This window comes from Podarcis bocagei (genome assembly GCF_964188305.1).
Source record: "Podarcis bocagei genome assembly, chromosome: 1".
Lineage (NCBI taxonomy): Eukaryota > Metazoa > Chordata > Lepidosauria > Squamata > Lacertidae > Podarcis > Podarcis bocagei.
This window is the reverse complement of record NC_138125.1, coordinates 12,769,329-12,792,104: the sequence shown is the minus strand read 5'-3', so window position 1 is coordinate 12,792,104 and position 22,776 is coordinate 12,769,329. Positions and strand designations below refer to the sequence as shown.

General features: G+C 42.4%; 1 protein-coding gene and 2 long non-coding RNA genes across 5 annotated transcripts in view; 2 read left to right on the top strand and 1 right to left on the bottom strand.

Annotated features, from left to right (window-relative positions):
* LOC308587571 overlaps positions 1–22,776 on the top strand; it is a 199,878-nt gene that overhangs the window by 61,330 nt on the left and 115,772 nt on the right. The gene's annotated exons all lie outside the window — the stretch shown is intronic.
* On the top strand, positions 1,491–21,680 carry CLBA1 (clathrin binding box of aftiphilin containing 1). Of its 2 annotated transcripts, none has more exons than XM_081193950.1 (6): positions 1,491–1,642; positions 6,416–7,120; positions 9,115–9,263; positions 11,764–11,893; positions 15,958–16,068; positions 19,051–21,680. In XM_081193950.1, the coding sequence occupies exons 2-6, from the start codon at positions 6,644–6,646 to the stop codon at positions 19,216–19,218; spliced, it is 1,035 nt and encodes a 344-aa protein (XP_081050076.1). In that variant the 5' UTR covers positions 1,491–1,642; positions 6,416–6,643; the 3' UTR covers positions 19,219–21,680. The 2 variants fall into 2 exon arrangements, with proteins under 2 accessions (XP_081050076.1, XP_081050077.1); XM_081193951.1 differs by lacking the exon at positions 1,491–1,642 and adding an exon at positions 1,693–1,850.
* LOC308587422 lies at positions 14,475–19,042 on the bottom strand. Of its 2 annotated transcripts, none has more exons than XR_014008355.1 (2): positions 16,891–19,042; positions 14,475–15,873 (listed from the first exon to the last, which is right to left on the bottom strand). It is a non-coding gene; the product is annotated as an uncharacterized lncRNA (long non-coding RNA). The 2 variants fall into 2 exon arrangements; XR_014008356.1 differs by having other exon boundaries at positions 18,235–19,042.

Genomic DNA, 22,776 nt, shown 5'->3' with positions numbered 1-22,776 from the left:
TGGCTGGTTCCTCCTTTCCCCCTCCCCATGAGTACTTTCCAGGTGACAAAGGGGAGTTTGCAGTTTCCTGCCCCCAGAGGGAAAATCTGATTATTGTCCTTTGTTCCAGTCCGTGCTGAATCCACTACCATATGCAAGTTCTTTGTCATTTTGATTGTCTTCTGTCTGGGATTATCAAGGCTGACATAGCAACTGGGCAGGGCTCCTGTGGATGTGCTGGTATGCTGAAGGGATTATGGCTGACCAGAAACCAAGCCACCCCCCTTTGATAGTCCTTGTCACATGGAGTAAAAATAAAATGGAACAGTGCAAATCCGATGTATGGTTGATTTTCTATGAATTTATAACAGAAATGGGGCGTATGTAGTGTGTGAGTGTGAGTGTGTGTGAAGTTTGTGCAAACAGAATGATTGGGGTGGGGGGTTCCTGCTACAGTAGGCAAATAGGATATGGTGTTCTCTGAACTTATTTCGAGTAAAAAGAAATGTGCTGGTTTAGATACACACACACGCATATGCTGTGGTCGTTTACACACACTTCTGAGTAGCCAGGCCTAGAATTGCAGAATTGAAGGTGCGATGTGTCTGTCTGCATGCTAGGTGACGGGGCACAAGATTTCTACATGCGGTCAAGCACTGTATTTGGGCTTGGACAGGGCAGGTGAAACTTTGAATAGACTGACTTTTGTTTCAGTCCAAGGGGCCTACTGCATGGTGGTTGTTGTTTCACTGTACATCCGAGCCAACCTCTCCTTTAACCTGAAATATGAACCGGGGACTACACTGTAGGGCTATTGTAAGCCACAGCTTCCCCCTCCCTCCACACGATATAGACATGTTATTTATTTATTTATTATTAATTTTGTTCCAAAAAGAATACAGGGAAGGCGCCTGTATGATATCAAGAGGCAGGGAGTTCCAAAGTCTCCGTCCTAATTTTTAGAAATACCTTTTGAGATAGCGCCCTACGCTCCGGCCGTTATACGCCTTTTGAAGGCTGAGGAAACCCTGCCTCATTAAGGAAGACACAGGGGGAAAGCTGACCCAATGGCCAGTGCTGCTTTCTCCCACTTATTATATCTCATTTTGCAGAAATAGAAGTTTTAGACAGCGTGCAACTCTACCCTTTTTCCCGCTTCCTATCTCTAGGGTTGAAATGCCGGCCACCCTTAGCACGCGCGGCGCGGATACCCTTCCCACACACCACCACCTTAGGCCACGCCCCCGCGTGCGTGCGTGCGTCGTCTGTGCGCGCTTCTTTGCATTCCCCGCCTCCGCGCTGCGCCGTGCTCAAGCTCCCCCCCCCTCCGTCAGTCGAACCCCGGCCAATCGGGTCCGCCTCTCTGACGCGCAGGCCGGCACCTGCGTCCCGCCCCCCGCGGGTTCCATCCTCCCCAACAACACCTCAGGCCACGCCCCCGCGTGCGGTGTTTGTGTGTTTGTCCGTTTCCTATGCTCCGCCCCCGCGCCCGAAGAACGCGCTGTGCCGGGCTCAAGCTCCGCCCCCCGTCTGGCGAACCCAGCCAATCGGGTCGCCTCTCTGACGCGCGCAGGCCGGCACCTGCGTCCTGCCCCGCCTCTTTCCCAGGAGCTGTCAGAGAGCCGTTGTCGGTTGAGGGAGGAAGGTGCGCGAGGTGGAGCAGGTAAGCGACCCCCCTCCTCAACGCGCGCGCTCTCCCCGTTTTTCGTCACTGGCCTCCCTAACGGCCACTCACTTGGCTCCCTATTCCTTCACCGCGCGGGCCTTCTGGGGCTCAGCCGCCGCCTCCTTCTCCTCAGGCCGAGGTGCTCGAGCTCCCTTCCCCCGAGCAGGGAGCGAAAGGGAAGGTGGAGGAGGTGGGCAGACAGCAGGTAAGCAGCCTGAATAACCGCTGGTCAGCAGGCAGTGCAGATTTTAAAGGCTTCCCAATGATAACGCCGCGTTGTTCTTGTAAAACTTAACTGGTTTTTAAAATATTATTCCTCAAATTAAGTATTATTTTGTTCTCCCTCTCAGGATTTAAAAGCGTGCCTATGAATTCTTTAATTCTCATTATAAAAAATTGCTGTATACAAAAGCCTTCGGTTTCAAAATATAGGTGCCCCTTAAAGCTGAATGGTTTGTTTATTACTTCATACGATCGCCAGAGTTGGGGATCATCTAGTCCAATCCCTGCTTGCCCACGGTGCAGGCTTGAACCCAGCGCCCTGAGATTAAGAGTCTTGTGCTCTACCCAGCTGAGCCTACTTGCTATAAGATATTTCTTCTGAGCTGCCTTTCAGGATGTAAAAGCGCCCCTAAGGAGTTTTGCCACTGTGAAATTGAACATAAACCCATGTACAAACCACTAAGTTTTAAAATGGAGAGCTAGAAACACACAGCCACCCCTTGAACTGAATGGAGCAAGTTAATCTGCCAGAGTTCCATCAGGGGAAAAGGTGGGGTGTAAATAAATGTATAAAAATAATCCAAAACTCAGCAGTTAATTAAAAAACAAAAACAAAACAAAAACAACCCAGATGAAAATGGAAATTGTTTCTTGTATTTTTTTTAATCATTTAATGAAAGTGTGGGTGCCTGAGCAGTATACAGTTGGCATAAATAAAAGTTTAGCATCACATTAAAATATATCTTATTTATCTATCTTTCAGTGATGGGGAACCTGTTGGACTCCAGCTTCCATCATTCCTGATCATTGGCTACACTATTTGGGGCTTATGGGAGCTGAAGTCCAACAACATCTGGAGGGCCATGGGTTCCCCACCCCTTATTTCTAGAGTTTTTCCTAAGTGTTTCAGGTCACTTTGCATATATTGTCTTGGCAATTCTCACCGAAAAAGTGTGAGGTAGAATGGTGGTGTTGTTAAACTCTACTGCAGATAGTAGCTTGAAGCTGAGAGCAGCACCAGCCTAATTCTGTGGCATGTCCTACTTTCTTCATCAGATTTCTGCCTCAGTGAATGTGTACAGGTTTATCGCCCAAAGAACATATCTTGTTCAGATATGTGTCAAAATAGATCATTAATAAGACTTGATCTATTTAACAAGTACCTTTTCACTAGGGAAATGTGTCATGGTGAACAGTTATTGCATGTCCTAATAACTGATCTCAAAACAGTGTCCAGGTTTGTTTATTTATTTACAATAACTTCTAAAAGGTTTTTAAAAACCTCTAGCAAATGTTAATACTCAAAAATTACAAGGTTGCTGCCTTAGAGAGCTTATCATTGTGGGGGGAATGGACAGCTCATTTTTGCAACTGCTATGTATCAGATCTTTCTGTACTTCAAACAGATAAATCCCCACTATATAAATGAATTTTTAAAAATGCTTTCCACATTGTCTCTCTGACATTTGATGGCTTGCTTAGAAAGTTACCTATCCTAACATCCCATTCCCATGCTTCAATTATTCAACCGCTGGCTTCTTTAAAACTTCTTAAACTCATGTTAACTTCTTCACCGTGTTGTAATAAGTTAAGAGTACAGATACTGTATTTACTTGAGTCCAATACACCATCTAATCTAATGCACACCTCAGTTTTCAGAACCTTGAAACCAAAATAGTATTTGCTGGTGAATGTAAATGTGCTATCGAATCTAATGCGCACCTTAATTTTTGCAACCAAAAAAGGTGAGCATTAGATTTGAGTAAATGCTGTACGGTGATTCAATATGTATCATTTTCTCAGTTCATCTCCTAGTGTAAAACTGAGGTGACAACGATGGTGTGTGATGCCAAATGAGACTGGGAGTGGGAGCTTTTAAAAAAAGCAACTCAAAGTAACAACTTCACTAGAAATTGAAAGTAGAGGTGGCCTTCCTAGAGCAGCCTCAGGCCTTATTTGTGCAGATAGACTCTGGTGAAGAAGGGAAAAGGGGTGTGTGGGCAGGGAGAGAGAGATAGCCCCACTCAAAGACAACCCCAAGGCAATCCATGTTTTGACTGGAAAATAATTCCCCATATGTAATTTAATATGTTTGGTGTGAATTTGCCCCAAGAATGCATGCAGATGTTGTGACTGGCAGTGGAAGTTGTCTTTTAGTGGTTTTTGATACAGCTCTGTGCATGCAGGATGCCCTGTTTTATTTAATCCGCTGTTGTTAGCACCTCCAAATATAAATGCCAGAAAAAGTGTTGCCTCAAAATGTAATGTGTTGCTTCCTGCACTTAAAGGCAACAAACAGGAACGTTTAACACCTAGGCTGGAAACAATCTTTCGAATTCCTAGGAGTCGGCATACATTCATTGTTAACAAGCTGGTTGACTATGCCTATTAATTTCCAGCCTTGTACACTAAACTCTATGAAACCTCAAATCTCCCTTTAAGTTAGTTCATCCAGCCTTACAGTGCTTGTCTACTTCTCACTGGCAAAGGCTCTCCAAGGTTTTGCAGAGAGTTCTTCCACAAGCTTGATTCCTGAAATTAGAGCTGAGCAACAATGGCCTTCTAAAATCTCTACCCTATTCATGGGTGGTGAAATGGGGGTGAGGGGATGGGGGAATAATTTTGCTGAATATTCAAGGGCAGAAGAGAACTTCTCCAACAGTTAGTAGTGACGTGACTTTTTTTTTCTTTTTGCCTAAGGTTCTTTTTGGTACTGCTGCCAGTAGCAACTGTGTAGGCAACCAGGCAACCATTTTGCATTCTCCACTGATCCCAAGATCAAGTGTCATCGTAGGGCATTCTGGAAGGAAAATGGTGGAGAATATTTGGCAAAATGGCCCTCTGTTCTTTTTCTTCAGCGCCCCCCCCCCCGGCAAAAAAATAAAAGATTCTCACATTTTCTGAGAAGAAATTGCAGCTCAGTTCTACTGGAAATACTTCTCTTGCAAAAGGTTGTTAGCCTTGATCTCCGGCATCACCAATTATAAATAGGTGCTGCACCACTGAGCTCCTCCCCACAATTTTCTGAAATCAGAGGTGACTTGGAAGCTTGAATTGTGTTAGCCCTTTAAGCAGATTCTATAGGTTAGCATCTCATTCCCTCCATTTCTCATTCTGTCAGCAACAGGAGAATGGTGTTATCTACAGTAGACCAAAAATACAGTGATAAGCCTGTAGATTGGCATCAAATTATCCCATAGATTCCACTACAAATTATTCAGGGTACGGCTGGGAAAAGGTGACATCATCTGCTAATAATAATGTCTGCTTGCTCTATCAGTAGAGAAAGGGGAGAAGTTACCTACTTGCAACTTGTGGTAACTTCTTTCTGAATTATGAGTTGTAAATATCGGTCTCAGAAACAAGAATAGTTTCACCAACAAGAGAGGAAAACCCCCAGTATAGCTGAGTGCTCTTATTCATGCAAAGAGAACATAATGGTCTCCAGCATATCGCTTCTTGGGAGTGGGTGGGTGGGGGGTCTTTCCCAACATTTATTTCATTTTGGTTTGTGTAGTTGCAGACTGTTGTGTGAAAATACAAAGAGGAACCAAAAACCCCAAAGCACTGACATTAAAAACCACATCTGCCAAAGAGTATGCTGCTAGTTCTGCAGATTTCAGTCACCTTATTTTATCACTTGCTAGCCTAGAATTATATTTTTAAACACCAAGCAGTTCCCCTGTTGCGTGCACCTTACTCAACAATGTTTCCCAACTTGTTAGAGGGGTTTTATTTGAGGAAGGCTAGCTTTTAAGGAGCGTAAGGCTGCAGAGAATCTGTTTTACAAGGTTTATTTAGTGAGATATGGGAATATCTTTTAGGCAGGAAAATAGCCTATTGTGCTGTGGCTTGGGGTCCAATCCTGTATACACTTATCTGAAGTAAATCCCACTGAGTATGGGGGGGGGACTTATTTCTGAGTAAACATGTATAGGTTTGCCCTGTGCATCTTTCCTATGCAGGTTTCTTGAGCTAGTTTAAAATATCTTTCGGAGTATATGATAAAGGTTTTTTACTTGAATAATGAAAAATTATTGAAGACAGGTGTATTTTTCATTCAAACTTATACCAGTTTTATAACATGTTCTAACAATTGTTTCTACCCCCTCCTCCCAAAAATCCAGGAAATTATAGTTTAAGGTGCTCACAGTTATGTTAGAGATTCTTATCTCCCTCCACTACATTTCCAGTGTTTCCTGCAGAAATGGAAATATGATTAAGCCCCTTCAGTTTTGTAGTGTTCATAGGTGGCTCAGTGAATCACATGGTACAAAGTGTGTTCAAAGACCGCAGTTTTGAAAGCAGCTCACCATGTCACACAAGAGGCTGCTTTTGGAGAAACACAAATCCCAGTCACTGTAGGTAAAAATTCAGCCAGGCTAATCTTTTTGTTATGTTTCTGTACTTGCAAGAATTCACTGCATTGCATTGGAATGTATTTGTCCAAGCATGAATGTTCTTCTTGCCTAATCGTTTATCTTTTGTAAGCCTTACACACAGCATTATCAGAAAGGTCTTTATTTATAACCCTTTTTTTTTTTGCAGCCTGAAATCTGGATTGAGAAGCAAGTTAAGACTGAAAAATAAGAACTGCATTGATGACTTATGGAGACCTTGAAGGACACACTGTTTTGCTAAGCTACATTTTTACAACCTATTCAAGGCACAATGAAGTACCCATTATGTTTTTGAAACATTAACGGTTTTGTCTTTTGCTATCAGCCATGTTTTTTGGTTGATGTTCATGAATTTTATTGCTGTGATAACAGAAAAATGCAAGACCAGAATTTAGTGGAAATACATAGTGGTGCGGAAGTTTCAAGCCAGTCAGTTTTGAAACCTCTGTCAACAGAGACGGGTGCCACCTCTCTCAGTGAAAACAGCAGTGGAACTGATGTACATTCTTTAAACCAAAATGGAAATTTTGATGAAAGCTCAGAACTGGAAATGATTCAGAAAAGCCTTCCTGTCGAGTGTGGTGACAAAAGGGTTTATGAAGCATCGCTGGAGAGTCCTGACACCAGCTTGGGGGAATCCAGCAGTACTTGGGGTGACTTTGAAGGTTTCAGTGAGGTCAAGCAGGAAAATTTAAGCAACACCTTGGAGTCTTTGGAGAAGCCAAATGGAAAACAAACTTACACGAATGATGCGGATGTCAGTGACAGCTGCCTCACTACCTCATGCAGACAGGTCTTTTCCAAAACAACTGGACACAACAGAAAAGAAACATTTGCTAACACTTCAGTGAAGGTATGTTTTAATGAGTTAAGAATGATCCACCTCCTCTTCAGAGTCCTCTTCTCTCCTGTCTAAGAATGCTATACATTTTGTTAGTTTCCATGGTGTCACCTTTAACTATTTGGCAACACGGAACTAAAACACATTGCTTCATTAAATGCAGTAAGGAACTGATGGCAACATCAGTTCACTTCCTTTTTTTATTTTGCTATAAGGTAAACATAGCACAACTGAATATGATAAAGGTAGAAATATATTTTAAACAGATGCATTCTTCAAATGGCTCCCTTTTCCTGTTTTGTTGCTACCATCTCCCAGTACAAGCATTATGCGTCTGTGCAACAATCAGTTTTGGTCTATAGAATTTTGCATTCTTGGTCTAACTGTGAATGAAACTTGTGAAATTGACTCTTGTTCAGTATTTTGTTGCAACTCAAAATGTTAAGAACTTTTAAATATTAAATAGATCTTCATATAATGGAAACCATTTTGATATTCAACAAAACTACCATTCCCTCCATTTTTGATGCTGAGGCTGTTACGTAGCTAAAAGAACACCATCACAATACAAGTGCAATATACCAGCAGGCTTGGGAAAGCCCAAAGGTTTGCAGAAGTGCCAATAAACGAAAACGTATGGGCAGGAAAGGCCTAAGTCAGGGGAAAACCCCCCAAATGGCCCAGTGAAAACTGAGCTTGCTCAGTGGCCGTGAAAAGCTAACAGACTGGAGGTGGAATGGAGAATTCTAGAATAAGACATAGCTGGCATCCTGAACAGCAGCACTCTGTTTGTTGCAGCTCCCATTTGTGATTACCTAATCCTTAGTCACACAGGTACCCTTTTAAGAAGAATAAGGCACTGTGTGAATTCCAATGAGCTTACTTACATGAGTAAGAGTCATGCAAGTGAGTAAGGAGCACATACCTTCAGCTGTCACACATTTTTCCCTTGTGACATTACAACTGCTGTTATATGTTGACTTTTGTTGAAAAGTCCTCGGTTTTAATATTTACTGTTCATTTGGCAACCTCCCCCGCCAATTCTCTCCTTGCCTATGATTGCTGTTCGGTTTTGTTTCCTTGGTGGCAGCTGCTTCTACTTCCTGGAGCACTTTTGCTTCTCCATTACCCATGTAGCCCTCTAACTTACTTGCCCATTGGCTGTTTAATCTTATTGATTGTGGTGGCCTCTGAGATTTTTGTTTGGGCAACCATTATATCATCCCATTGGATGTAGAGTCATCAGTGAATTAAATGGGAGTGTGTTAACACCCATTACCGATACATTTCCAATGAGATATTTATAGCTTCCCCTCCTCTAATTGTCATTCCAACACATTTTTTCCTCCTTTGTATTGTCTATTATTACAGAATAAAAATAATAAAATGGCAGTGATTGAGTACATAGACATGCTGATTTAAAAAAATCACCATAGATGTTGGTACAAAAGATGGGGGACCTCCAAGATGGTGCAATGAGTTGAGGATGTTGTGCACAGAGGTGATAACTAGATAAGACTGAAACTTCTTAAGTTTTTCTACAGCATTGTAAGAATGACTGTAAGACCCGAATAGTTACACAGAGGTGGGAGCCTCCAGTCTTGCATGGGTTTGTTCAGTACATTAGAGCTGGGGTAGCCAGTGTGGTGCTTCCGACACTAGTAAACTTATGAAATGGAAACTTTTCCACAAAAAAGTTAAGCACTAAAACAAAAACTAAAAACTTTGGAAACCCCTCCCATATCACTGGAGCCTAACAACATCTGGAAGGCACTACATTGGCTACCCTCTAATAGAGTATCACAGTATTGTCCCTATCCTGGATAATAGATTGGGCCTGGGATTTTGTAGTGTTGAGTTGTCCAAGTGTATCTGAAATCCTCTTATGGCTTAGCTCTCTGGTAGGAAGTAAGGAGGAACATTTCAGAGGATGCAGGAAATTATGCTGTATGTCATTGTATAAAACAGCAAAGCATTGGCCTCAATCATTACCTTGCTTTCTCCAGGCTGTCTTTGGCTCTGAAGATATTATTAAACTGAGTTTTCCAGAAGTTCCTGTACCACAGTTCTTGGAGAAAATTAGCAGCTTGGATCAAGTACTTTATACAAAAACAGAAGACACAAACATTCCTGAATGTACAACGAAACAACTTTGGTAACTGTTTAATAATTGTTCTTGTATCTAGTGCAAATATTTGGGCTGTGCTGGTATCTGGAAGGCAGAAAGGCTTCTGAAGTTGCTGGAAAATGTGGTGATGGTACAAGAATATACCATAAATTTAGAACTTTGGTAGCTTGGAATAGTGGGAGTTCATTTGATAAAACAGGATTCCTGTTGACTGCCTCATTGCTTCCTATTCCTACATGTCTTATTTTGGTTTTGGCAGCAACAGCTCCCTGCCCACTGTGTTGATTCTCCCTAATGCCTCAAGAGAGCAACTTCTGTGGGATTCTTTCAATTTTAATGTTAGAATAACTTACGTATGTACCATTTATTGAATCAATATAATTTCAGTATAATCATTTATTTGCAAAATACACAATAATGCATGCGAAGATAGGCTCCAGTGGATTGAGCGGATAAGACCAATAGTCTTGTCCCCTCCACCCCATTCACCACTTTCACCCTCCTTTCCTTGAAGTGTAGTAATCTTAAAGTCTCCTATACTTTGGCTAACCATACTGATCATGGGACTAAAATACATCATCCAAAAGCTGACAATCAGTAAGTGGAATAGAAATTCAATTTACTGAATTTATCTGCATGCATTTTAGCTACAAAGTAGAATGAGTAACGGTTCCTGTGCTACTGTAGCTGCTTAGATTCCTGTGGTTCTATAATCAGTGGCCCAGCTGGACAGCTGAATCAATTGCCTTCAGTCAAATCCTGAGAGTTGAGCATTGGGGATGGACTTGGAACTATATTGTGCCTTGACATTTGCTTTGGATTATTTTAAGATGTATGGAGTGTCTCATTTGGTATTTGTTTGGTGGGATTGCAGGTTGGATGTTATAGTTTCATCTTTTTAGCAGACTGTTTTTTAATTCATGCTTTGCGCTGACTTGAACGTCAGAACTTCTAGAACTGCAGGATATAATTTAAAAAATAAATAAATCTGAGTTCAAATTCCAGCTTGGTAGTGTACTCTGCTTTAGAGAGTCACTAATACTCTTTGTTTCCCTGTCTGAAAGATGAGCCCTTTGGGGCTTTTGGGACAGTTAATGTTGAGATTTGGCAAACACATGCATATACAGTACTGTACTTTATTCACGTCACTCTGAGGGAAACAATGCTTGATAGCTGAATGTGTAAACTGACTCCATTGAAAGGACATGTTAAACTCATTCACACATGTAAGTCACCACTTGCTGCTGCAGTCATAATGATTAATTTAAAACATGTATATGAAGCTGCCAAAAGCCATATACCGTATTTTTTGCACCATAACACTCACTTTTTTCCTCCTAGAAAGTAAGGGGAAATGTCTGTGCATGTTATGGAGCGAATGCCTACGGGTGGTGGTGGTGGGGATCTGCTGAAGTTGTGAGCAGAGGATCCATGGTTCCCCTTCCTTCCCTCCTCCGTGGCTCGCTTTGAAACAGGAAAGCAGGAGAAGAGCCGCTGAGTGGGGAGGAGAGAGGGACGGAGAGCCTGCTTCTTTAAAGGAGCAAAGCGGGAGAGGAGAGGAGCTGCTTACACTCGTGTAAGCGGCTCCTGTCTGGTTGGCTCCTTTAAAGCAAGCAGGCTCTCTGTCCCTCTCTCCTCCCCACTCAGCTCGCTAAATAGCAGCAAAGTTTTTCAGCTCGCTAAGCCGGGGATGAGCGGGGAGGAGGGAGAAAAGCAGAGCCTGCTTGCTTTAAAGGAGCAAAGTGGGAGAGGAGAGGAGCCTTCTCCCTTTATACCCTTCTTCATTATTAGCAGCATCCTTCTCCACACACCCCATGCGTGCTCCTTGCCCCTTGAGTGCTTTTCCTTCCCTCCCCACTTAAAACGTGGTTACAAAGCACGGATCCACATGGATCCTCAGGATTTTTGCACTGGGTCACCCCAAATTCACCATCAGATCATATGTCTGTGGCCACAGCATGAACCACAAAAATCATACATCCACTGTTTCGTTTAGAATATTTTTTTTTCTTGTTTTCCTCCTCTAAAAACTATGTGCGTGTTATGGTCGGGTGCATGTTATAGAGCGAAAAATATGGTAATTATCAAAATGGCCTTGAACAGACTATTCAGCCAAATATGTGAAATCTGCTTTAGGTTAAAGAACATCTGCCTTTATTTGAACAAAATGCTACCATTTTATAGATGGAGTACAGGGCAAAGAACTGCCTGTGTCTAAGGCTTGCTATGGTGATTGGAAGATTAGGAATATATTATTTATTTAAGATATTTATATACCACTTAACTACCCAAGTGTCTAAGCAGTATACATAAAAATTATATGCTACTATACACACACACACACACACATATATATCAGAGTACATATGTGCCATCTATTCCCTCCTTCTGATAGGGTGACAAAGGTTTAGCTCCTCCTCTTCAGCTGTACTTGAACGGCTTTTGAATTGTAAGCAGAAAACGTGGTTTGCTATGAGGTATGTGTTTTGTTATCTTGGATTAATCTGAATTGCATTTCCTTTTAAAGCACTGACCCTGGGAATTTATGGAAAACTCTTACTCAGTCCACTAACCCTTCCAGTTTAAGACGTCCTTGGACCAAATCTCATTACCACGAAAACCTTCTAGCTGTGCTTGGAATAGATGCTCATCAAAAGGTACTCTTCTGAAATATTTTCTAGAATACCATGGCATTTTGTTTTTAAGATTAACAGATATTATGGTCTTAAGGTTGCCAGAGAAAACAAAAATAGCATTTCCCAAACTTGGGAATCTACAAATTTTGGTTTTCCTTATTTGCCATGATTTGTGTTTGCAACTGATTCCCTCTCCTCCCTTCGCGTGTACCAGTGGATGGAGAAGTTAAGTTATCTTGTCTCTCAGAGTCAGTCCACCCATGAAGCAGGGTGAGGCCATTTCTTCAGGGCAGCAAGGTCTGGAGAGCTGAGAGGGGCAGCAGATTCACCCCCTGCTACCCACCCAGATTTGGATAAGGGTGCCACTCACCTAGCTCCCTCCCATACCGAGTAAAACATTCATTAAACAAAGCACATCTATGCCTTTAAGACCAGCTCCTTGTTTGCAACCAATCAGAGAACCACCAGCAACTCTCAGAATCCCTGATGAGCCTTTTGCAATGGCTTCTTGATATTGTAGTCTCCTTAGGTAAGAGCTAGTAGGAGAACTAGTGATAGCCTATGGAGCTAAGAACAGCTACTCACACAATGCAGGGCAGCTACCTAGACCCCATTTGCTTGCCTGGGTGACTTAGGTGGTGTGGCTTGGAGAAACTGCTGCAGGCTGGGGTGATTTTCTAACATTACCCGGGGAGTGAGGCAGTGGGGAAGGGAAGCCATCTGGCAAGTTCTCCCTCTTCTCCCCTTCCTGGGAGCCCTATTGTCTATTCCAAAAAGGACAGAGTGGAGGCAATGTGCAAAAATAGACGTGAATGAAAGAAGGTGATCTGCAGAGAGGGGGAAGAGGGTGTGTACATACATACAGTGGTATCTTGGGTTAAGAACTTAATTCGTTCTGGAGGTCTGTTCTTAACCTGAAACTGTTCTTAACCTGAAGCACCACTTTAGCTAATGCGGCCTCCTGCTGCCGCTGCGCCGCCACTGCACGATTTCTGTTCTCATCCTGAAGCAAAGTTCTTAACCCGAGGTACTATTTCTGGGTTAGCGGGGTCTGTAACCTGAAGCGTATGTAACCTGAGGTACCACTGTATATGTATATGGGGTCCTTAACAGATGATGATTCACAGGGAGATGCCATTTCCTAATTTGCCTCCGGTGCCACAATGTCTTGGGTGGCCCTGTTTTCTCTCTGTGGCAGAAGTAGCACAAATCTTTCATGCTGCTTCTGCTTTCTGCAGAGCCACTGCAAAGTGTAAGATGAGCCCCACACTCCCACCCCAAGTTCTTTGCATAATTTGAGGGAGGGAGGAGTGGACACCACTGGTAATCTGGCAACTATATTTGTGAAGCCATGCTATTAACTGTTGCTTGCTACTGAGTTACTCTACTGAAAACATTTGACTAGCTATAGAGATGATAAAAAATATTACACAATGAATATTAAGTATGGTGTGGCATAACTGGGCACTTTAAATTGCACCTTGATATTTTAACTGATAATATTAGAAAATACCTTGACTATGTACTGTATGTTCATGATGGAGTGGTTAGCAGAACTTGTATGCAAGGGTTCTAGTTGTGAGTCAGGTGTAGAGGTTTTTTGCTGATTTAAATGAGCACTGGTTCAGTCCATAAGAAAGATATTGCCATGCCATGTTGGAATATCCGCTTTTCAAAATTAGAGAAATATGTTTAAAAACAAACTTTTAAAAAGCATTATACCATCTTAAGTATGCTTTAATCTGTATAAGAAGAACTTGGGTCACATTTAATTTACTTTATTTTTCCTTTTCTGAGATGCCAGCAGTACTTATTTGGGCCTGCTCTCAGTTAAGCTGACACAAGGCCTGCATTTTTGGGGGCTCTGAACTACAGGTAATGAATGACCCCTCAAATATCTGGCCTGCCTCTTTCCCTAGCCTACTCCCTCCTCTCCCAACTTTTGCTTCTGCACGCTGCCCATTAAGCAGTCCGGTTCTCCCCCCAGTTCCTTCTCTGGGCATCTGACCCCATCTTCCATCCATGCCCATTCCACAATTCTGGCCTCTCACCATCGTTGACTGCCATAGATGAGTGACATCAGAGGTGCTCTGAATTTGTTGCTTACCCCTGCATGTTTTAAGAACAACGGAAAAGATTGTATTTGTTGCTGCTATGAAGTGTGAACTGTAAATATGAACTGCAAGGGTGGGCTGCGGGGAGGCAGTATGAAACCTTCTTTTTCATTCAGAATCTGTATTATTAGTAGTGACTCTATTATTAGGGGAGGCTTTACAGAAATCATGGTGTCCCTAAGCAGTTTTGGCCCCTTGATAAATGAGGCCAGGATCCAAAGGGCTAGATGTGGTGGACTGTGTGTTTGCTTGGGCTTTGCAGGACTTTCTCTTCCCTTTAACAGTCCATTGTGTCTTCCATCTTCTGAGATGCTACTCCTAGAGATTTGGAGACTCTCCAAAGAATGTACAATGTGGAATGGAGGCAACAGCTGGGAGCGGGGTGAGGAGTTGGTGAACCTCTCCATGTCAATGTACAAAAGCACATGAGGCTCTTTGGATCCTGGCACAATAGAAACATTAAACAAAGAAAGTGCTAGGCAGCTTGGTTTCTAAAATGAGGAAGAGTAAATCCGTTTTTAGTGCAGGTTTTCACATATAATTTGTAGAAATTAGGCTCAATCCCAGGTCCTTTCCAGGTGCTATATATAAAAACCCCAGCAAACTTTTCATTAGTGCAGCATTTGCACTGGCTCAAACAGCAGCAACATAATGAGTCCATTTCCCAAGCAACAAATGGAGAACTGAGGAATACAAGCTAAAATGTGTCCTGTGAGGGTTTGGCCAAGGAGAGAGTCGAAGAAGTGTCCTGCTGGATCAGACCAAAGGTTCATGTAGCCCATAATTTTGTTCTTGCATTGGACAACCAGGTGCCTATGGGAAGCACTCAAGCAGGATCTGCTTGCAGTTCCCTTCAGCTAGTATACAGGAGCATACTGCCTCAGAAAGTGATGGGGAATACAATCATACCTTGGAGGTCGAATAGCTTAGTTCCTGAACATTTTGACTCCCGAATGTCGCAAACCCAGAAGTGACTGTTCTAGTTTGCGAACTATTTTTGGAAGCTGAACGTCTGATGGGGCTTCTGCGTCTTCCCATTGGCTGGAGGAACTTCCTGCAGCCAATTGGAAGCCACACTTTGGCTTCTGAAGGTTTTGGAAGTCAAACGGACTTCCGGAAAGGATTCCGTTCGACTTCCAAGCTAGTAGCCATGACAAATGTATCCTCCATGAATTTGTTTAATCCTTTTTTAAAGCCATTAAAGTTGGTGACCATCACTGCCTCTTGTGGAAGTGAATTCCAGAGTTTAAGTATTCACTGTTTGAAAAAAAATATTTTGTCCTCCCTGAATCTTCCAACATTCAGCTTTATTGGGTTCTAGTGTCCCAGTCCACTCCCTATCCACTTTCTCCACACAATGCGTAATCTGAAAATGTGCCACCACATCTGAACATATCTCTCTGTACTCACCTTCTTTCTAAACTAAATAGCTCCAAATGTAACCTTTCCACATAGGTGAGTTGCTCTATCCCTTGTATCATTTTGATTGCCCTTTTCTGAACCTTTTCCAGCTTTACAGTATCTTATTTGGCAATCAGAATTGTACAAAGTATTCCAAGTGCACAATGGATTTATATAACATGGAATTCATCTTCTTCACAGTGGAGGTTTTCCCATATCTTGATGTTCTGTGTTTTCCATGTCACCACTTTACATCCTTGGCTGTTGCTAGCAAGAGAGTGAGGATCTGCAGAGAGTGATGGTGTTATAACTTGGATAAGGTCATCTAAGCAGTACAAAGTGGCAGACAGAAGTTAAGACTCACTTGCTGTTTTGTTTTTGTTTTGCAGCAGTCTTTGCTGCATCAGATTACTTTGGGCTCCAGGTCTGGGGGCTTCCAGTTGCATCTATTTAGTTTCAGCTTGAGCCTATAGAAAAGATGGTGATCTGTAAAGAAAAAGTTAACATTTCTAAATAGGTTTGCAGGATCTGGATTACTTGTAAGTATCTCATGTGATTTCTGTTTACTAGGCTGTTCCAGAAGGAAAGAATGATATTTTGGAGACTAGCATTAGCGAAAACGAAGATTCCAATGTTGACAAGTTCAACATTAGCACTTGTAAAGCACTAATTCAAACCAAGGTGAGAATAGAAAATAATCCTATTACTCTTATTTGTTTGTATAGTCTGTTTTGTGTACTGCAAATAAGTATCTGTAATCTTCAATGTTTCTCTTAATCCTCTTTGCAATTGGCACAAGTTCCATGCAATCAGTCACCCGCCTGTTGGTGTTTCGCTTGCCTATATTATGGTCCAAGAGATTTCCTTAGTTCAGGACTACACATATTTCAGTTATCCCATTCATATTCCATCCTTGTAAAGAGCCCTGGCCAGTGTATGCAGGTTGCCCTTTGTATCTTTGCAAAGCTGTATAGGATAGGTTGAGGTGAGTGACATTTCCAAAGCTATCTGGGAAACTTTATAGACATAATGGTAATTGGAATCCACATGTGCTCATTCCAAGCCCAACACAATTCATGCTGTGCCACACTGACTGTAGTTATCCTTACTTGTTGGACTAACACATGCCAGGTGGAATAAATAAGTAGAGCTGCAACTGGTATGATAGAGGTCATTTTAAGAAACTTTCCAACCCACTGTCATCTTCCCAACTGTCCTGTTCACTTACAGCTCATGATTAGTAATATATCTTCCTGTGTCCATATACCGTGACTTTCTAATGCAACCTGCTTAGCTTTGTCTCTCAACTCTGTCTGGTTTTGCAAATTTCTGGGGATGTTCCTATATACTAACAAAACCCATTATCAGTGTGTGTAGCCAAAATGCCACCAACCATTCACATGAGGGGAGGTGTTAGTAAGCTCCAAGGAACAATTTTTGAGAAGTGGGGGAATGGCCCAGTGAGGACTGAGCATTTTGATTGGCCCTGGGATGCTGACTCACCATTGGAAGCAGGGAGGGATGAAATTGCGTATCCTACAAGAAGGCATGGCTGGCTAGAACCCTGAATCAGAGCATGCCATGCTGCATTATCTTGTTACTTGCTTTAATCTAGGTGCAATGCACAGTTATCATGTTGTCTTAGGAGTGAGATGGTCTGAGCTTCAGAACATTCAGTTTTAAGTAATCAAATAGCAGAAGACAGGGATAGTTGTACAAGTGCAACCTGACAAGATCTGTGAACTTGGCTAGGCAATTTGAGCTACCCTTTATCAGAACTACGATGTTGTGGCTTGCTGGCCTCAGAAATGGTCCTTTGCCAACTAAGGAGGACCAATTGCTAATTTAAAAGGCATTGACAAACACCTTGGAAAAAGGGAAAGAACTGTCAGATACCAACAGTATATAGTGAAACAGCATGAAGGGAACAGGTGCCATAAAAGCTATGGATTGAGTAATTGTGCCAAACCGGTCTTTCAAGCAGCTGGTGATTCAGAGGTTTGGGTTGTACATTACTGGAAAAAGGTGTCACAAAGGTAGCAGTGTCAGGGCTCTTTATGACATGACATTGAAGGAACATTGGTTGACATGAAGGAAGGCAAAATGGCATTAAAGAACAAATATAAGGCAAAGACACTGTAAAAAACTCCATTCTAGTTATATTTTGTGGAGGAGTTCTTTTTCTTTTTCTTGAATGGTGGGTCTTGTAGCCTATTTTTCTGGTGTGTAGATGCTGCTTTGGAGGAAATCTCCTCAAAACGCTCCCTGTTCCAATTCATATGAAACCAATACACGGGGCAGTGTCCACACCATACTACAAATATTAATATTCTGCACCCTGAAACTCTAAATTCTATGATCTGTACAATTATTCTATGTATTCCTCCTTGTTGTTTTTGCTAGGCATAGGAAGACCTGCAAGGCACTGAGAAATCAAACATTCCATAAATCTTGTTTACTTGTCCCTAGGCCCTGTCTATACACTTAGAAGCGTCTTCATGCCCATATGGATTAGAAGCTTTTAAAATTTAAAAAAATGGGGGAAAAGAAAGCTTAAATCTTCAGGAGGATGAATTCTGCACCTTGTACGATATTTTGTGGGTTCTCAGCACTCCCATGAAATTATGGCAAGCCCATAGCCCATAACCAGGTCTCAAATATTTTGCTGCCAGCCTCCCTCAGAACCTGGAAGTGGCAGAGGCAAGGATCACCCCAGCAGTGGTGCAGTAGTCCCTACCACAGTCCTAGCTCTGAAGTTGGGAAGAAAGTTGTGGTTTGTTTCTAAGTTGCCAGGAGAGTGTTGGTCACACAGGGCCAAGCCACCAAAAATATAAAACAAACGCTTGCCAACCCTTCCTGCTCTGGGACAGAAAAGGTGGGGCAGACTGGCCACCACTCCTGGAAGGTGCAGAAACACACACCTTTGAACAGCCACTCTTTCTGTTGGTGCTTCTTCGTGAAAGGATTTGGGTCTTGCATGTCACTGCTGCAAGGTGTTCAGAGCATCTTCTGCAGTGACACCTAAGCTGGCACACTCCCCACTGGCCCTTCCCTTGCAAAAGGGCAGAGCAAGATTATTGGGTACCACTCTGCAAAGGCTCCACCCAAATTTGCATGCTTGCAGGAGTGATATGCTTGTCAGGAGAGATGAGGTGGGTGGGAGAGATGAGAACTATGATGTTTGGCTTGGCCAGCCAGAAATTGTCATCCCCTGCCTCCAACCAGAAGCAAAAACAGTAGGGGAGATGAGAAAGGTGTCACTTGGGAAATGTTTCAGATTCCAAATCTGTAGCTCCTATCCTTCTACAGATCTGAAGAATCCAGTCTGCTGAATGTTTGTGTGTGCACTGCTAGTATTTTCCCTTTCCTTTGTATAAGAGATGTTGCTTACGGACTATGAAGCTGGCTTGCTTAACATTTGTGTCCCGTTTTCTGGAAAATTTTAGGATACCACTATTGCTAGCCAGCTACTTCTTGTATTCTTGAGACTGTCATTGTAGAAATTGTGAAAGACAAAATAAGCGAAATGCCATCTGCTTGATATACATAAGCCTGAATTAGCTTCAAAACCTTGCCATACACCTTTGGCCAACCCTAGTTTGCACCCCCATGTCATGTGTGAATGGCCCTCACATTACTTTTTCCCTTTGTTTTTTGGCACAGCTTTCTGTATCTCCTGCTCCAAAACAGAGCCATCTCTTTTCCTATAACCTTTTCTTGAAGAAGACCCCATCTGGTGGAAATATGCAATATATCACAGTTCCACAGAAGAAGAGGATTTTTACTACACGAAGCCTAAAGATGAAAATGTTCAGCAGCAATGTTTGCTAATAACCAACATATTTCTGTTGTTTTGATCTTTTTTTTAAAAAATAGCTTATATTGTATTATTAATTTAAAATGAAGAGCTTTGGGAGGAAGAAAATAAAACCTTAAGCTGTGTATTTAATTTCAGTCTACCATCAGGGATGTGAGTAAATGAATTGGGTTGGTCCATTCCAACTTTACAATTCTATGATTTTATGTCCCTTTGCCAGGAACTGCAGGCAAATCATATTACATTTTATAGTAAACTAGCTAGAATTGAGCTGTTATAAACAAAGGATGGGTTGTGCTCTGCTAAATCAATCCTGCCATTATCTTTTAAGCATTAATGGCATTTGTCAACCTTTTTTAACTATGCCCCCAAATTAAAATGTGTGTTGTTTGTGTGCCTTTTAACCTTTGTTTCTCCAGCTCACTATTTCTGTGGTTAACTCAAGACTGTACAGGTTGTCCTAACTTCTCTCTTATTTATCCCTACTTGCAGTCCTGTGCCTCCACTAGTATAACTGGTTTATGAATTGCCTTTTGGGGGAGATGGGCAAACTTGAGTATCAGCCACACCTCTATATTGCTTGCTTTGCATCTGAACCATCCTGTTGTGCAACTCATCAGAAGACTGTTGAACAACTGTCCTTCCCTCTTGACCCTTCTCCTTTAGCATTAAACATGTCCTTGAACGTCTATGCCAAGACAGGATACTTCTGCATGATACGAATGAACCAAAATGGTTGAGTCCTGAATATATTTGTTGGATAGGCCACTAATAATAGCATTGCACCAATAACCTTTAAGGGCCTTTCAACGCCTTAAATGTTATGGCCTCTCCCAAGAAAGGCTTGGTCTTGTATTCTGGCCTCTGCTAGAATTCTGCAATGTATCTTAAAAGGAGCATACACTAAGGCAGTGACTTTCAGGCTTTGATTAGTCACTCCCAACACAGTCTGGTTGGGAGTGTTTCAGAGACTGCACTCACTCCATGTGAGTTGCATAGTTGCCCTTTTTTGAGCTGAACAACTTAGAGCATATTTGGTGTGGAATTCAATTATTACACAGGTGGAACTTCCATCACCTTCCTATACTCCCACCTGTATTCCCTATACACCCCCAAAATTTGCTCTGGTTGGGGGCACCTCTCCAGAGCAGATGTTAAGGAGAAGATAGATATGGGGCCCTGCTATGGGAGCAGAAATCGTTTTGTGTGCACATCAACAGCATGATTGCATACAACCCTCAAAGTCTCCTTCACTTGCACATTGCAGAAGTAGTATGGCTTTAACGTCAAAGGGAAAAGTTTGTCTTCTGGTTTGGTATACACTGATACCTTGGGTTAAGAACTTAATTTGTTCTGGAGGTCCACTCTTAACCTGAAACTGTTCTTAACCTGAGGTACCACTTTAGCTAATGGGGCCACCACGCTGCCAGCGCACGATTTGCGTTCTCATCCTGAGGTAAAGTTCTCAACCTGAGGTACTGCCGGGTTAGCGGAGTTTGTAACCTGAAGAGTCTGTAACCCGAGGTACCACTGTACCTCTCTGAGAAACCCCCAATGGTTTGAACAGTGCTGCACTAGGACAAAGGAGTCCAGGAACTAGGAAGTACTTCTCAAACTTCAAGAAACAGCCCTCTTTTAACCTAAATTAGATATTTTATGCCCCCACCTTGATATTACTTGTAACATTCCCCTCACTTAGCTGCACTGTGTCACTCCATGCTTTATAATTTACATCCTAGCAGCATCAGTCCCACATTAGGTCAAGAGTAACTTCTTCCAGCACTGCCACTTTGGGAAGCATTGCACTTGAGAGTCTGTCTCTGACTAAAAGGCAGGGTGGGGAGCAGAGAGAGCGAGAGCAATTGCTCACCTTGCTTCTGTCCCATTCAATTATGATACACTTTTAACATTCTGTCGTGGAAAGAGAAAGTTTGCTTCCTTCTATTTTATACTGAGTGTATTTTAAATTCTGAAACTGTTTTACAACCATGAAATGTTAGGCCTTATTGTCATATCCACTGACGTTAATTATGGGTGCTGGTCCTGAATTTTCTCTTGAAGGGTCAGGGCAAGTGATGACGGGTAAGGCTCTATCCCAGCACTGCAGTCAATGCCGGTATGAACATAGCATAATCTACATGTAAGTGTAGCTTATAGAAAATTTTATGGGTTGTGTTCTCAGTTCTGGAATAAAACTCAGTGGGCACTATTGTCAGTTTAGGAGAAACTTTTTTGTGTATGTGTCCTTATTACTTTAATAGCAATAGGTCAAATTCAGTGTCCAGTTGCCTTTGTTTAAAGCTGCTTAACAATGAGTGGAGCAGAACATGTGCACCCAGTTAGCATGGCATGAGGGCCCGTAACATGACAAAGCTTAAAGTTGGAAAAATTAAGCCTCTTACAGGCCAGTTGATAAAGAACAAATCTGCACTGATACGTTTTGTAACTCTGCCTTTAATAAACTATTCACAATATAGAGGTTTTGCTGTTAAATGTTTTCTTCTAACGCTGCCCTACAAGCTATTCACTCAGATGTTTGGGTGGAATTTAAAGTACTTCAGAAACTGCCTTATACCAGGTTAGACATACCTAACTAGCTTTCCCTGTCTATACAAGTTGGTTAGCAGCTCTCAAGAGACCCCAGAGCCTTTCCCATCACCTGCTATGTGAACCTGGAACTGACTGACCGACTCTATTATGCAATAAACGGCCCCATTCCAATTGTCTTTGTTGAGTAGGCATTTATGACCCAGTAGTCTCCCTCAGATTCTAGGAGTTAGGAGTTGGTCCTATAGCAGTTGGGAGGGAAGTATCCTGATGAGGCCAGCTGCATGGGATTGAAGCCTCATCCAGGCATAGACATTTATCACAAATACAACACTTTCCCCCTAAGCCAGACCTCTTACCCACATGGTTTTACACCACCCTTGAGTTGTTTTGCCTGGCTGGGATGTATCCTTGAACTCTGACAATGCTTCTTCCTTGCCTGGATAGAGGATAGGGAGGGAAGTGTCAGTGTGAAAGAACCAGCCTAATGTAAAAAAAAAAGGGGGGGGCGTAAAATGCACATTTACAGCTCTGCATACTTTTGCCTTTAGCCATGGCCATTAGTGGGCTTACAAATACCTCTTTCCCTTCCCTCCCCCAATATACAGGGTCACTTTGAGAAAGCATTGGAGGGTTTCTGGCCATGCTACAGGGTCCCATCCTGTCCACATGAGGAATTTTATTTGTATACCACCCATTACCTTAGTCCATCAGTTAAAATATTTTATAAGAAGCTGCTGGGTGAGGCTATCAAAGTGTTTGTAGTAACATGGCAGCATGAGGCTGTTCAGACCAGTGCCTGGTTTTGCAAAGTGGGCTGGATGTAAGCTAGTAAGCTGAAGCATCTGACAACATGGAGGTGGTTCTCATGTCCAGCAATTGGGTGTACAAGATGGGTTGCACTCCCCTTGAAAGACTATAAATTTAGCTTGGTGACGAGGTCTTGGAATGAGCATTGTCACTGGAAGCCCAGCTTCAGACAAATTACCTGGTGAACTGCAGCTCTCCCTGTGTCTTGAGATCAC

What these genes read in the sequence shown, in the direction of transcription:
- CLBA1 (XM_081193950.1), top strand. Translation starts at nt 6,644, where the DNA reads ATGCAAGACCAGAATTTAGTGGAAATACATAGTGGTGCGGAAGTTTCA. An exon ending in TTGCTAACACTTCAGTGAAG is followed by an intron (nt 7,121 to 9,114) that starts GTATGTTTTAAT and finishes TGCTTTCTCCAG; the next exon opens with GCTGTCTTTGGCTCTGAAGA. An exon ending in AAGCACTAATTCAAACCAAG is followed by an intron (nt 16,069 to 19,050) that starts GTGAGAATAGAA and finishes TTTTTGGCACAG; the next exon opens with CTTTCTGTATCTCCTGCTCC.